The sequence below is a fragment of the Lissotriton vulgaris genome, chromosome 5 (assembly GCF_964263255.1).
Source record: "Lissotriton vulgaris chromosome 5, aLisVul1.2, whole genome shotgun sequence".
In the NCBI taxonomy this organism is placed as follows: Eukaryota; Metazoa; Chordata; class Amphibia; order Caudata; family Salamandridae; genus Lissotriton; species Lissotriton vulgaris.
In genome coordinates, this window is record NC_141693.1 from 1,161,428,167 (window position 1) to 1,161,444,672 (window position 16,506).

Below are 16,506 nucleotides of genomic sequence, written 5' to 3' on the forward strand. Positions count from 1 at the left end.
TCAGACGACCACATGGCTTCAGCTGGAACCCCCAGTGGCAGCGCCATATTCCCATAAAGACTTAAAGATCAATGAATGAAACACACAAAAGATGCAGACCTGGCCTGGCAGTTCTGGCTTGACTGTTCCTGTTGGAGCAGGTTCGAAACTCATTTTCATATGGCTGAGTGTAGTATATGGCCTGTGGTAAGTCTTACATTTATTTAATTATATTTGCAGAGTTTGGAGTTCTCTTGACACTCGGTGTTCTTGGTGTCAGGAGAATTCTACTGGAATGTGACGGCATTCTTCCTGTACCTGCACTCTCTTCAGTTGCTACTTACTTTATGTCCAATAAAGACATATTTTATGTAAACCAACTATTGCTTCATCGATGTTAATACATCATTTTGACGACGATCTGAGATTCATATTTCAGAACTGCTTACTGAATGGAATTTGAGAAGCTATTTTTTTTGACTGGGAATAACAAAAAATTGCTTCACAAATTCCATAGGGAAATTCTACTGGAATGTGATGGTAACGGCATTCTTCCTGTACCGGCACTCTTTTCGGTTGCTACTTACTTTATGTCCAATAAAGACATATTTTATTTAAACTATTGCTTCATCGATGTTACTACACTGGGTCCAAACTGAGGTGGCGTGGTGGGCAAAAGAACGATGGGTAGCAATGCTACCCCGAGGGATTGCCAGTGGGTCCATAAATTGCAAGCAATCATCAAATCTGCTTTTGAGGGTTTGACTTAATCAATGTTCATAAAAAACAAGACATTTTCAGAGTCCTATGGAAATATGTTAATCTTTAATATGGATGTCTAAAATGGCCTAGATGCCAGTGTTCAGCTGGAATAGATACATCCAGGAAAACACACATGATTTTCGATGGACAAAACCTTCTATCAAAAAAACAAGATCAAAGTGGATGTCTCCCCCTTCCTCCCTGCACTCAAAACAATCCATTACAAATCGTGTTACCCTTTGGATCAACTGTCCCATGCTCCTTTGCTAAAAAGGTAGTCGACTTTGAAAGCAATATATATAGCTTTCACTCATACATGCATCTCTCCCATCTACCCTCCGCCACTTAATCAGCATTTCCAAAACAAGCAACAATTCTCTATGACCACTAGAAGCCAACCCCACTAAATGCCAACCCCTTATGAAAGGAGGCACTCTAGGATTCTTCTGTCACAAAAAGGGAAATATGGGGGCTGGGGAGGAGACACACAAATAACACCAACATGTGTATCTATTTTAGTACTTTCAATCACCAGGGATTTCTCTACGTTAAGGAACAATTAAGGGCAGAAGAAACATCCAAATAATGTATGCAACTTGTGGTACTCAACACTTTCCATATTCCTGGAGGGAGATGCAGTCACCAGATGCCTGTGCATGATATTTAAAAGAAAGCTGGTTAATGGTACACAGGTCTGTGAGGACAAGCTGAAGATGGAAGCAGCCTGCAACAAAACAGATCAACAAAGGAAAACATACAAAATAATCTGACACGAGAACAACAAACCTTACTGAAATCAAATACGCCCTTGCACGGCACAATGTAACCTTGCATCAGAAGACGGCACTAAGGGGGTGCATTATACTGCCAGCTGTGTCTTGGTAAGGGAAGAGAGCAGAAGGACCACTATCTCGCAAGTAGTTTTGTGTGTATAAAGGATGGCCCTGACACAACAGGTATATGGGGCAATCACACTGACTGGCCTGAGGAGTAGAAGAATCTTGAACCCAGTCCTCTGAGACCGAGCTGCAATGCATGAATCGCTGCAATGCCATATATTTATGTGTTTCTGGCCACAAAACTGGAACCTCCCCACCGTGGATACCATTGAGCATATACTCACTCTTGTGTGAGTCCTGTCTCTAATCGACACATAACTGCTGTAACAGCTTCCTCTAATTTCTTCATCTCTGCTCCACTCAACTCCTAGAAATAGGTCTTACTTTTACCACTAAAACCGCACCTACAAAACCCTGATTAAACTCCACCACTGCCTGCAAACATCAAACAGGGCCCGACAGTGTATAATCACCCTCTGTACCACTTCCTCAGATTTGAATAGAGATTCCCCCACAGCCTTGCCTCCACCACCACCACTTGGTGAAGACCGCCTCACTCTTCACCCGTGCTCAGCTTGTCATTCCATCACCACCACCAGCTTACTTAGCACCCGTTTCACCTCATACTTCATAACCTTCAACCTCTTTGTGTCCATAACGAATGGCCACCACCTCGAACCGAAATTGGTAATAGTCGTGAGAATCCATCCTCACATCAGATCAGCTTCATTCAAGGGGAGGCACAGTGCGTTCGGCATTTAATTCTACAAACGTGTAAACATTAGGTGTTACTATAACAATTTGGTTTTCCTGTAATCTGATTAGTGTGCGTTTTTGCAAAATTCACTGTATGATTTCGCACCAATCAGTTGAAGATTTTTTCTGCCTATGATCTTCCCTACCGCCTCAAAGAAACATTTCAGGAAATTACAGGCACCTCGGTAAATGTGTGAGTTGTCCGCTAGTTAGTAAGTTTCTATAGACAAGAGAAATAGACAATATATGCTAGGGTAAGAAACTTTGTGGGATTGAGAATGTTTACATTTTTAATTCAGTTATATGAACAGCCTGGTTAATGTTTCCTGACACTTGCCACCCACCCCTACACTTCAGGATTCCGGCTTCCATGCACCCTGCCACTGTTGCCTCCCTACAGTATGGGAGAAAATGCTAATAGACAAATACTATAGAAGGGGAAACAGCCTTTACAAAAAAGCTTTTACCACGTTGTGCCTTAACCACGCATTTTTTAGCACACATGTTTTTACAACACATGCCTTTACCACACATTTAAGGTAAGTTGGGGAGTGTGGGGGGGTCTCACACAAAAATACTTTGTCTATATATATACAAATAAATATATTCCACACGCAACGGAATTTGAACAAAAGCAGATCCACAAGCCCACTCGATCAGGTTAGCAGATTTTTATTTCTTTGTGACAAAAAAAAATATATATGTATATATATAAACAATGCGTGGTAAGGGCATACGTTGCAAACACATGTGCTGTAAAAAATGTGTGCTTAAGGCATGCAATGTATTTTCCTGCGTTGTTCGGTCGTACAACCCAATAGAAGCAGTTTCTGTCACCGTCATTGCGTGGCTGGGATACCTACAAGTAAAGAATGGGAATTAGCCAGGACCTGAATTACAAATATAGATGTATATAATTTATCACTCTCATGCAACACCTCTCTAGCAGTCCCTCTATGCACCACCACTTTGTCCACGGATGGAGTAGGGCAATGCATTGGCTTGAGGTGCCTATGGGGGTTGGACTGTGGTGAGACTAAAGAGAGCTGCAGTGCCTCCTGTCTGCTGCCTTGAAGCCCTTCTTAATGTTGCAGATTCCAGTGACTGGCCTAACAAATGTCCAGTCCACTCTTACGTACGTCTAGTGCACGGTGCTGGTCCACAGCATGGTGATCATCAAATTTAAATACCAAAAGCAGTTCTGCATCTGCAAACATATTCTGACTTCATTTAATGAAATCATTTTAATGCCACTAACTTTTCATTTGATTTTGTCATTTTTCACAGCATGGCAGAAATCAGAACCACAAAGGGACATGCCTGATCTCCAAGATAACCTGGTGAGCAGAGGCAGCAGACATTTGGAGAAATCAAATTAAAAAAGGAAACGAACACTAATGAAAAATGCTGTGTGTTGCATAGCACCTGGAAGATGCCCTACTGGCTAGCGGTTGAAATTACAGTGAAAAAAAAGATTACACGCCTTTTTTGGTCCATGCGGTCGGCTTGATTACCACTCCTACCGTGACAAGTTTGCCCCCACTATATGGGACTTTGCGATTGACAAGTAACACTCTGTTCTCACCAGTGTCAGGTATGTGTATCTCTGGCAATGGAAGGTCTTCTTCAGTAGTATCATTCAGTCCCCCCTCTACCCCCAATAGTTTCTTCTCAATTGCTTCTAAGCCATTGACCCATCACTGTGGTGGGCTCATCCCGTGTATGCCTCAATAAACACAAAACCCAAAACATTACCAGATCGATGCTACCAATTCATTTTTTTTTAAACCTGGGTGCACGTTGAAAGTTATAAATCTCAGTGTAACAGCCAAACAGATGAATCTAACTAAGGACAGCCCAAACATAAGCCATCCTGGGCAGCCTTGCTTCACCACGGCTATATTTCACCTGGTTCGAATCACAAAGTTATTTTCATATGTAAGATTGACTTAAATGTGCAAAATGGCTTATTTTATGGGTGCAAAATTAGTTTTGGTTATACTCAAAAGTCGTTTCTGCACTTGTAAAAGGAGTTCGTCCCATGGAGGTTTCCATGTGAGGAAATTCCCTCTTCTGGGAGAGGATGACGTTCCTGGGGGGGAAGGCCATGGAAGTTTATGAACATCCACAAACTCCTCTTCAGCGCCATCCCGACCTGGAAATGATCACAGAATGATTCATGAAAGCGACAGGTGTAAAACCCAATTTAGGGAGAGAAGATAAGGGGAACATCCCCAAATTTGGTGCGATGTAGGGAAATTAATTTCTCCATGCGGAAGGTATTTTCCCTGTGGAGATAAAAAAAAGAAAGAACTGGATTTGTACCTATTCATTTGGCACGTGAAAAGCAGGTGAAAATCAAATTTTCAAATCTTTAACATGTTTATGCCTGAAAAGCCGATTTTCCATCATAACCCTGAAAATATAAGTTTCAAGGTGCAACAGGGAAGGGGGGCCTGTGTGAAGGAGTAGATGACGAAATCGTAGGCTGTACCCCGAAAAGTTTTCAAATCTTTTCATCTCATTCTGCCAACTCTAAGTAGGAGGGATTCCCACCGGAATTCCAATAGAAACAGCCCACACCCAAATCTGGAGGGCGGGAATCCTGGCTGGACTCCCGCCACAGCCTGCTGCAGCCCAGACTGCCATAGGGTTGGGGAGCAAAGTCCTGGTGGAGTCAGCAGGACCACAGTGGTTTCCTCTCCCATTGCGAACCAGAATCTAAATCGGTGGGCCAATCGCCAGGTCGATGGACAGGAATACCGCCAAAAAGCCCACTCCGTCACAGTCCCGCTGCTGGGGCGAGATTTTGATCGATACCTTATCACTATTGATCTAAAACCCCGTTCTGGTCGACTGAACCTTTGTTGCCTGTCATTGAGGGAAGAAAGTGTATCTCTTACCAAGCTAGTTCGCCCAATAATGGACTCCGCTCTGAAGGATCACAAACAACTTCTAGCTTTCAAAGGTTTATTATAAAGTTAAAATCAGCTGCAAGTACAGGCATCTCAAAATGAGATTCACAAGATACACGGGCCCAACTACATACATGTGCTCTCTGAAAACCCTCAGACGAGCAAAGAAGACTACGAGTACAAGTTCTAAGAATAACAAAGCTATAAGCATTGACACGTATTGAGATCTCTCCGTCATTTAAGGCTGGAGGGAAAACACAGGTTAGGCTGTCCCTACCCTGCTCTGGATGGTATCCCTACTTAACAAAGTCTCAACCTATCAAAAGGTGTCAGCGGTGAATGACCTCCTAGGGAAGTCAACCACTCCTAGTCTCTTGGTGAAAACCTATAGTTCTCCAGTCATGACCCCTCTCTGCCTACCCATCCGCTCTCTAAAGGGTCCTCAGGCATCTGCTCTAATTCCACCCAGGGGTGCTGTCCCTAATACAAAAATCCACAACATCGTTTGAGACGCCCCTCGTGAGACGCCCCTCACGTGGTGTAGCTTCTGGCTTTTTCCATGATGAGGCCTCGTGCGTTAGAGTTGACCTTGCTTCTCAGATTCTTCTCCGGCCCGCTGATACCCTTTAAAACATTCCGGAACCCTCCTCCGTGTCTGTGCCGGCTCCTGAACAAACCTCTATTCATTTCATTTATAATTGGATCCCCCCTTTCTCTTGCAGACAGACATCTGCAGCCAAGATCCCAATTCTCATAGACTTCCAACAAAGTTTGCAACATTTCTCGGCACGGACCAATACGTGTAAATCAATGTCTATAAACATTTCAGGCCTACAGCATTTCTCATAATGATTATACCATTCAAATCCTTCATTAATTAGTAGCATGTTAATACTCTATTCTATGATTCGGTAAACACATCTATAAATTATGGCCCATTAACGCTACTACTAAAAGACATTAGTGCAATCCATGTCGTGAAAACAAACACCTTTCCCATCCCTTCCAGCTCTGGCCCTGAGGCCTACCACGTTCTACGTTTAACCGCATGCCATCTTACATTTTAGCAGCTACACGACATGGATTCAGGGTTAATCACGTCTAATAAAGTTATATAATTTCACACATTTCTGCATTAATTCCACTTCTACTTAAATCTCTAAGTTAACTGCACATTTCAGAATACAAATGCATATAATATCAGCACTCATGGCATTTCTCTTCATGACTTGTGCTTACTACGTGTAAGTGTGATGTACTTATACATTTAGGTCAGTTTGCGCTCTCTCAGTTCCCCCCTTTGATGACCTCTCGGGGTCATCACTAACAATTTAAACTGAAGTGATCGCTAAAGTACCTCGTTTCTGCGTTTCCAGAGCCCTCAGACTCCTGTACTGATTATCTTGTATGGCAGCTAATCTCTGTATCTGTTCTCTCTGGGCCCTCTCCAATCTCCTTGCTCTGTACCATTTGAATGCCCTCACCAATCCCCACAACACGATCCCACAGATCAATATTATGATGATAGGTTTTAGCACATACCACACGAAGCTTTTGCCCAATGTGGTGAGCCAACCTCCAGCTTCACTCATTCCATGGCCCACTTTTTCCCAGACATTTTCTCTACTCAGGTCTTCGATCTCCTTGTGAATATCAGTTATGTTCATAATAACTTTCTCAAGGGGCTTTGAATTGTCTGGAATGTAAGTACAACATTCCTGGACCTTCAAAGCCTTACAGACTCCGCCCTCTTTTGCTAGTAGGACGTCTAATGCAAGACGGTTTTGAAGAACCATGGCCCTTATCGATTGCATCTCTCCTTCTACCAGCATTAAGGACTGAGCAGTGCTGGCAGACAACCTGTCTACGACCGTTGCCAGTCGTCTAATTTTGACATCATTAAGGATTAGTCCTAAAAGGGGGAACACAGCTCCAAATACATCTCCAACCATTTCTGCATCGCCTATATCTCTCTTTCCTCTCACTGATGCCTTGCCCTCTATGATCTCTAAGTCTTGGGCATGATATATTTTGGGGAAGATAATTGCCAAGTAACATGACCCGTACCAGTTATCAGGTAGTCTCACGTAGGCATTTCTTCCACATACAAAATATACATTTGGAATCACTTGCATTCCCTTCAGGAAATCCTTGGTATAATATTCTAGATTGAAAGCATGTTCACAGCTAACTTCTCCCACGTATACATTTTCATAATACGTTTTGGCTCGGTGAAGACATAGCTTTCCTCTCTGCGTTCTATCTAAAGCTATTGGACCACTACTACCCTTTCTCTTGTGTGCCTTCTCTTCCTCGGTCCAATCTGTTTTCCATTGTCCTGATTTGTTCAAAATCTTTTGTCTCCTGTATCGATCATCCACCTGCCCTATGAACTTCTTTTCGACTTCTGACACCTTGCATGTCAGATTGTTTCTACGGGCATGTGAAGTATCTAAGGTAATCCAAGGAATGAAAAATTTGGCCAACCTGTCTTCACTCTTCCAGTAGTCCCATTTGTTCATTTGCTTATAATTTGGGACTTCTGGTAACACTGAATCATAATTGGAGAAATAGTATTCAAAACTATCCCTCCCATAGAATATACTAAGCAATAAGCTACATGTAATGCCATATGTCAGCGGGAGGTGATGATATCGAATGCCTTCATCTACAGACGCCGGCAACTGCATGCAGACGTAGCAGTCCTTAACCTCCATGGCATCCACGTATTCATACAAAAGTTTAGCATAAGCATTTGACCTAAAGTCGCCTTGGGACTCATCCACGTGTAACCTACGGGCTTCTGCTGCTAATAACGCTTTCTCCTGAATGTTTTCCCCTTTCTCCCCAGCAACAGTGGGTTTGGGCGTCACTACAGATTTCACATCGGTTACCTTTGCCTCATCCTCATGTCCCTTTACATAGGAAACTGTGACTACTAAAACTATTAAAATTATCACTCCTACTATTAGTGTGCCTATTATACATTTGGCTCTGCGGTTCGGGGCGCCGGCTTCCATTTTGTCAGACAGTATGGCTCTCTCTTATCTCAGCACAAAGTTCTTTTCTTCTCGTTCCTTTACAGTCTCTTTTACTCCTTTTGTCCTTAGAACCACACAACTGGAAGCTGACAACCTTCTTCGCAAAAGTCTTTTAAAAGCTTTGACACAGACAACCCTAGCCCTTCTCCATCAACTCAAAGGAAGGTCCCTACGATTCTCTGCTTCCTGGGCGCTAGGTAATCTTCTTTTTCTTGCTTATTTACAAAGTCTCTAAGCATCTACAATCAGGCTTGTGCCTGCAGCTTTGACAGCATAGTTCAATATTTCCAAACGAAGAATGTGCTCTTCATGGCTTGTTATCTTTGTACCAAAGTCGGGGAATTGCAATTCTGTGAAAAACATGTGCTTTAACTTGCTGAGGCGGGGAGGGCTGGGGAGTGTGAAAGTTAGTGACCCTTCTGCTTCGACTCCGGGTACCAACAGTTGTACTTCCACTGTGATGATGGGCTCAGAGCTGGACACCACCACCGCTCGTATCCTCCCTGTCTCCTGTTCCAAAGACATTTGTCGCCAGATATGTCCACTCAGGGGTGGCGTATCTTCTGCTAGGCACACGCACTCTTCTTGACCTTCTCAAGTCCGGTGCTTCAGCGCCCTGAGCACCTTCTTCCGGGTCGGAGTCCTCTGATATCGGAGGAAGGGTTCTCTCTGGAGTTGACCTCAGGCTAGAGCTCCTTCTTTGCGGCTAATTAGCTTCTCCACGTGCCCTTCTACTCCTTCTCCTTCTGGTCTGTTCACGCTCTCTGTCAGACTGGTCAGTGTCTGACTCGTACTCCCAGCTACTTTCTCCTTCAGTAGCGTCGTCGGTTTCGCTGTTGTACTGACCGTCCTCAGCTTGGTCAGACTCGTTCCCTGCTTCTGCTGGCACCTCTACAGCTTGGCTGGCCCCCTCTATGGCTTCTCGGTCCGCCGCTGGACGTCTATCCGAGAGAGGAGCTGTTTCTTCCAGAGGTGCTGGAACCCTCCGCGTATGCGACGCGTGGATCCAATTGGGCAGGCCTCCCACCTTTACTGCAGTGTTCGTGATCAGGATGATCTGGAAGGGCCCACGCCAACGAACATCCAGGCAGCTTCTTCTCACGTGCTTTCGCACAAGCACCCAGTCTCCAGGGCACAGGTCATGACACAGGTCCTGGCACGATGGAACCTCGGCAGCCTGCACCTGAAGGGACACAGAATGAATGGCGTCAGACAGCCCCTTACAATAGTCCAGGATCATATCATCTGTGATGTTTAACAGTGCGGCAGTTGGGACAGACGGCAACCTCATTGCTCTCCCCATCAACACTTCATGAGGTGACAGCCCTGTTCTTCTGTCTGGGGTACTACGGAGGCTCATAAGGACCAATGGCAGAGCGTCAGGCCAACTCAAGGACGTTGATGAACACACTTTTGCAATTCTGGCCTTAATAGTGCTATTTATCTGCTCCACAATTCCTGAAGCTTCTGGTCGGTAACTGCAATGCAATTTCTGATCTATGTTCAGAGCCGCACAAATCATCTTCACAAGCTCGCTGTTGAAATGCGTTCCCCTATCTGATTCCAAAGAGGCCGGTACCCCGAAGCGCGGAATGAGCTCCCTAAGCAGTAACTTGGCTACTGTGAGGGTGTCGCACCTACGTGTAGGGTATGCCTCAACCCACCTGGAGAATACGCAAACAACCACCAGGACATAACGGAGGCGGTTGCACCTTGGCAGTTCGATAAAATCCAACTGCATGCGGTTGAATGGACCCCCTGACCTCCCTATGTGGCTCAGTGCAACTGGTGTCTTTTTCCCTACATTCAACTGCTGACAGGTCACACAACGCTGGCACACTGCTTCGACTGCTACTCTGAATTTAGGATTGTACCAGGTTTGCCTAAATACTCTCAGCATAGCGTCTCTCCCTAGGTGTACGGGACCATGAATTTGTCTAGCCATTGGGCTCACCATCTCATTGGGTAACACTGCTCTGCCATCTGCTGAGACCCAGAAATGGGCCTCACCCACCACACATCCTGCCTTTTCCCATGTTTGCTTTTCAAAATCAGGAGCATTTTCTTGCATGCACTTCAGTTCATCCCAAGAGTCAACAGTTTCTAATATCATAGCCAATTCAGTTCTTACATTTATTCCACCCACTTCCACCTCTGTGAAAGAGTACCCTTGTTCCGCGCAATACCGCGCGACTTCGTCGGCATATCTATTGCCTTGTGACACGAAGTCCATGTTTCTGGTATGTGCGGTGCACTTCACAACTGCGATACCTGCTGGACATTGCAACGCCTCTAACAACAAGCGCACAAACTCTCCATTGCGAATGGGAGAGCCTGAAGAGGTCATGAAACCTCTTTGAGACCACAACTGCCCGTAATCATGAACTACCCCGTAACCATATTGGCTGTCGGTGTATATGGTGACTCGAATTTGATTGCTTGCCAAGCAAGCACGCGTTAAGGCAATAATCTCGGCTACCTGAGCGGAGTGTACTCCTTCCAGGCATCCAGCTTCCACAACTCCAGTAATAGTACAAACAGCGTAAGCTGCTCTCAACTGCCCAACTTCGTCTCTTACACATGAGCCATCGACAAAGAAAACTTCATCTGGGTCAGTCAGTGGCTCATCTACGATGTCGGGTCTAGGTTTGGTGCATAGTTCAGTCACATCGAGGCAGTCATGGTCTGTACATTCATCATCATCATCGATATCATTTGGGAGTGGCATCAAGGTGGCAGGGTTCAAAACAGAGCATCTCCTGAGGGTCACATTCTCTGCAGCAAGGATGACTTGCTCATAGCGTGTGAGCCTGCTGTTGGTCAGATGCTGTGTTTTGGTCCTGGTCATTAACAGTTCAACAGAATGGGGCACGTACACCTCTAACGGATGCCCCATGACAATATTCTCACACCTCTCAATGCTGACACCTGTTGCAGCAACGGATTTGAGACATCCGGGCAACGCTGCGGCTACTGGGTCTAAAGTAGCCGAGAAATAAGCGACTGGTCTACGGGCATTCCCATGAATTTGGACTAACACAGACAGCACGCAACCCTCTCTCTCACAACAATAAAGCAAGAATGGTTTATCGTAATCAGGCATTCCCAAAGCCGGAGCACGACACAGGTCCTCTCGCAGCTGTAGGAACGCCATCAAACAGTCTTTGTCCCATGGTACCGGATCGCTCACCTCCTTGTGCGTCAGTTTCTGGAAGGGTTTGGCTTTCAGTGAAAAGTTCGCAATCCACTGTCGGCAATACCCCACCATCCCTAGGAACATCCTGACTTCTCTCTGTGTTTTAGGCGCATTCATCTTCATGATGGCCTCTATCCTGTCTGGTGACACTTTTCGTTTGCCTTTCTCAATTCTGTGTCCCAAGTACTGCACTTCTGTCAGGCAGTACTGTAACTTTCCCGGGGACACCTTGTGCCCATTTGCAGCTAGGTGATTTAGCAAAGCAATGGAGTCCTCCCTGCAAGCTTCTTCTGTTTCTGACGCCACAAGGAGGTCGTCTATGTACTGGACCAGAACTGACCTCTGGGGCAGCACTAGACTTTGAAGATTTTTCTTCAGAAGCTGGTTGAAGATCGATGGGCTCTCTGTATACCCCTGAGGAATACGACACCATGTTAGGACGCGACCTTCCAGCTTAAATGCGAAAAGAAAATGGCTCTCTTTGTCCAGAGGGATCGAAAAGAAAGCCTGGCAAAGATCAATCACAGTGAACCATTCTGCTTGGAACGGTATCTGAAACAGTATCACTGATGGATTCGGTACCACTGGACAACATGAAACAACTATGTTATTAATCTTTCGGAGGTCCTGCACTATCCGGAATTTCCCATTTGGTTTCTGCAAACCCATAATCGGGGAGTTGCATGGACTACCCACGATTTCTTTCAGTATTCCCTGCTTAATCATGGACTCGATCACAGGTTTTATGCCTGCAATCGTTTCTGGAGTCAATTTATATTGGGGTGTTCTTGGAAACTCAGCATGCGGTTTCACTACAATTTTCACTGGGTCCACCCCCTTGACCAGTCCAATCTCTTCCCCAGTGAAATCCCACACTTCTGGTGCCACGGTCTCTCTCAGATCCCAGGGGAGCTCATCTACTGTCAGAGTTGGATACAGCTCCACACATATTCTGGAATTTGCAACTTTGAAGTCAGCATCATCATCATTAGTCAATACCTCCACTCCTTGTGGTGTGCAGTATATGGTGCAATTTAACTTGCACAAGAGATCTCTTCCTAGCAGACATACAGGACTAGAATCGCAAACCACAAACTGGTGCTCATCGCTGTACTTCCCTATTTTCACCTGCACGGGTTCAGTCAGTGGGCTGGTCATTCTCCTGTTAGCGACCCCCACCACTTGTATGGTCTCTCCAGACATGGGCAGGCCTGGAACTGCGGCTGATCTGATCGTGGATCGAGTGGCTCCTGTGTCCACTAGGAATGTCGTGGGGCACCCTGCCACTTCGGCCTCAACATAGGGTCCCCTTTGATCCACCTCCAAGGCTGCCCCGAGGGTACAGTCCTCCCTTTCCACTCTCTGTCCAGTTAGCGGGTCTACATAATAGCACTCCTCGCCTCCTACAAACAGGGGCATCTGTCTATAAGTCTTACCCATAGTCCCTACTCTGGGTGGCTGAGGGAACTGGGCTCGGGGAGGAGGCCCCCCCCTTTGAGCACCTTTCCCTGGTATTGCGTTACCCCTCTCGTAGGCGCACTCTGGACCTCTTCCTCCTCTACCTCCTGTTCTCCTATCTCTACATTGTAGGGACACTCGCGTTTCCAATGCCCCACCTCGTTACACTGGTGGCACCTAGTCGTTTTCTTCAAGGCAGCTATGTCTATCCTGGGTCTAAAGGTGGAGTTCTCCTCATTGCCCTTGTTCTGGCTATACTGTTTCTTTCCTCCAGTGCCTGTTCCTTGTTGCTGTTGCTGCTGTCCCCCTTTTCCGGCTGCCTGCATCTGCACCACCATCAGTTTCTCTTTTAGTTTCTTTGCCTTGGAGTCTATCTCATCACAGCAGTACCTGGCATATCTCAGGATCTCATCTAAGGGTTTGTTTTGCCAACAAATCAAGTGTTGCTGAATCATTAAACTAATATCCGGTCTCAGGCCCAAGACGAACTTGGACACAAATTGCCCTATGTCCTTTGGATCCATTACATCCAGACCGCTATACTGTTTAAACGCCTTCAGCAATCTCTCGTAATATTCGTGAACTGTCTCTTTGGGTTCCTGTCTGGTTCGATCTATTTTGACGCAATCTATATCTTGCATTGGCACTTTATCTTTCAGCCAAGTCATCACTCTCTCGTATTTTGCCATCACAGTCTCGGACGGCCCGTTAGTCTTAGCGTCTCTCTCTGGCTCTGTTGTGGGCCACTCAGCGCTAACCTTGCATGCTGTCCACAAATCTCCTGGCACTACAATGTCAAACAGCGTGTTCAGATCTATCCATAGGACCTTTGAGATTTTTACGAATCTCTCAACTTGCTTGTACCACTCCACTGGGTTCTCCCGCAATATGGGGAAGGAAGTGGTAAAAGCAGCTAAATCTCCCCTACTCTATGGGACGTGCACATAGTTCCCATTTGCGACTTCACGCAAAGGGTATGCCTCTATTCCCTGCAGTCCTCCTGGTGTCATACCAAGCATGCTTCTCCTGACGGTCCCCTTCTTGGACCACCTCTCTTCCCATTTATCTAGTGCCCTCCATGTCCTTATTCCAGTGATCAGTTCCCTTATGTGCGTTTTCAGTCCGATTGTTCTCCTCTCATCTAGGTCTCGATCTGAATAATGTAGCCTATGGTTACCCTGTAATGCTTTGGTCCTTGACAGGTCCACCATATATTTGCCTGCTAGTTCGACTAACTTCTCATGGATTGTTCTCGCCTTTCGAGTGATGTCCTTTGCCATGAACAGTATTTCATCCTGCTCATACATCTCCATTCTTTCTAAAGGCAGGGTACCATCTACCATGTCACCCAGATCTGACCTTAAGCTGGCGACATCGAGTCTCTTGGCTTTTATCTCAGCTCGCAATATGTCTTTCGAAGGAGGTTCACAGGTTTCTCTCCCATCCCAACTCCGAGCCCTACGTTTGGGTTCGGGAGAGTTAAGGAGTGTTCTCCCTTGCTCCCATCTCTCCAGGTCCCATGCTCGGCCATCCGATCTTGGAAGGTGATGGAACACGGGCCTGTTACCCCCAATCTTACTTTGCCCATTCTCTCTTTCTTCTCTCTTTTCACAGTAGGACTCTCTGCTATTCTCCCTCCGGTCTCCATTCTCTCTCTGTCTTGTATCACTCAGTATCTGATAGGATCCTTCTTGGTTCCCCATATTCCCTGGGCTGCGCTCATGTCCGTCATCACAGGGACTGTGGCGCGACCTCTCGCAACTCCCATTCTGCTCTCTGTTGCCGGGCACACAGTGGATACACTTAAAGCTGTCTCTGTACTCCCGCGTTCTCCTGTCTTCTTCACTGTGTATTGGGCGAGGCACCCCCCCACTCTCGGGCCCCCGTTTTCCAGGCCTGATCTACCTTCACTCCGGGCCCAATGGGTGACTCCCCTACTGTCCTTCTCCCTCCCGTCCCACTCCGGGCTGCTCTCCTCAGCCCCGCAGTGAGTCCGGGCTCTGCTATCCTGACTTTCCCTTCCAGCTTCCGCAGCTATGATGCTCTTGTGAGCCTCTACTGCCTCATCCCACTTCTTCAGGTACTCGTTTAACTCCTGAAAGGTTTTCCGTCCTGATCCCCTCATATCCACTGGCCATCTATGGCCCCCCGGATCCCCTACTGGATCCTCTGCTGTGTGTACTGGGGTGCTCCACTCTCTTGGTATCGGCAACTGACTTGGGGAGTTGATCGTATCGTTCCTCCCTGCCATCTCTGCTCTTTCTCTGTCCCTCCGTACCCGTTCCTCCCCTCTGGCTCTTTCTGGGTCATAAATCGATACGATAGGACCTATGGTAACAGGTACTTGTAGTGCATCTGGAAATGCGTAGGATGTGGCACACTCCGTTTCCGGCACCCTTTGTACCACAAACCTCCCGACTACCTGCTGCACCGAACTAGGCTGGGACAGTTCTTTCTTTGCCGCGGGATCCCAATCGGAACTGGGAAGCGGTCCATGCTCTCCTACGTTGCTCCCCTCCCTTTCGCTATGCTCGACATCTCCCCCTGCTCTGTTATACGGGGGTGGCCTATCCGTCAGTAACCTGTTTATCAAGCTGTCCTCTGTTTCGCTCTCATCATCTTCTTCTAGGGGGCTTTTGTTCCCGGGCATCTCTAACACTGGGTACAATTTATTTACTTCCATGTTATGCACTCTCCATCTTTTGGCATCTGCATCCCACTTGGCATCCTGCACTGCCCTTACCGATCGTTTCACCCTTTCTTGTCGTCTATTCAGGTTCTTCTCGTGCGCTGCCCTAATCCAGGCATTTAGAGCTTCAAACTGGGTCGGTCTAGGCAAGGGTCTCGTTGAGGTCATAACTGCTTTTAATCGGTGTAGCACCTCTAATCTGAACGTCCCGTACTTCGGAAACGTCAGTTCCTCATTTCCTTCTGTAATCTTACTCCACTCTGAAATCCACAAAATTGTATGCAGCCCAACATTTGCCGCCATATAACGAGCCGGCGCACCCTCCGGCGGGGCTTCTTCCCCTTCATAAGATCCCCTCCTGTCCTTCTTAAACGCCGCTCTCAACCATTTAAAACACTTCATGATTATGCGCACAATTTCCAGCCTCAATACTCTGTTTACTTCCTGATGACAATCCACCAATCCTAGCGCGGCTTTGCTAGCTGGCCTATCGCAGCGCGGTCTTTCTCCGGCCGGCCAATCCCAGCGCGGCACTTTCTGACGTCACTCGTCTCCGCTTCGCAGCAGCACCCCTCCTTTCTCAGCTCTTCTCCCGGTCATGCATGCGTCCCATTCATACCCTGAAAAAATGACTACTTCCGACCAAGCGGTCACTTCCCTCGACTGTACGTCCACAGTCTATCTGTAATTGTCAACACAACTGACGAAATGTCTATCGTCTCTCTGATAGGTTGTTTACACACACAGTAACCTCCGACCAGCGTCCGTTACTCACGCACTCACTCTTACGTTCCCCCTATCTCGGTCTTTCGGGTGATCAATGGTACCTCATGACCCCCTTCACACTGGTTGACAATTACTCTGGATGTCC

General features: G+C 46.6%; 1 protein-coding gene across 1 annotated transcript in view; it reads left to right on the forward strand.

The window, feature by feature from the left end:
• LOC147712145 (uncharacterized) overlaps positions 1-4,088 on the forward strand; it is a 936,609-nt gene extending 932,521 nt beyond the window's left edge. The window contains exon 24 of the mRNA XM_086922921.1: positions 3,624-4,088. Coding sequence (XP_086779047.1) covers positions 3,624-3,660 — 37 coding nt within the window. The 3' untranslated portion in view covers positions 3,661-4,088. The remainder of the gene's footprint in view (positions 1-3,623) is intronic.
• Positions 4,089-16,506: the final 12,418 nt, after the last annotated feature.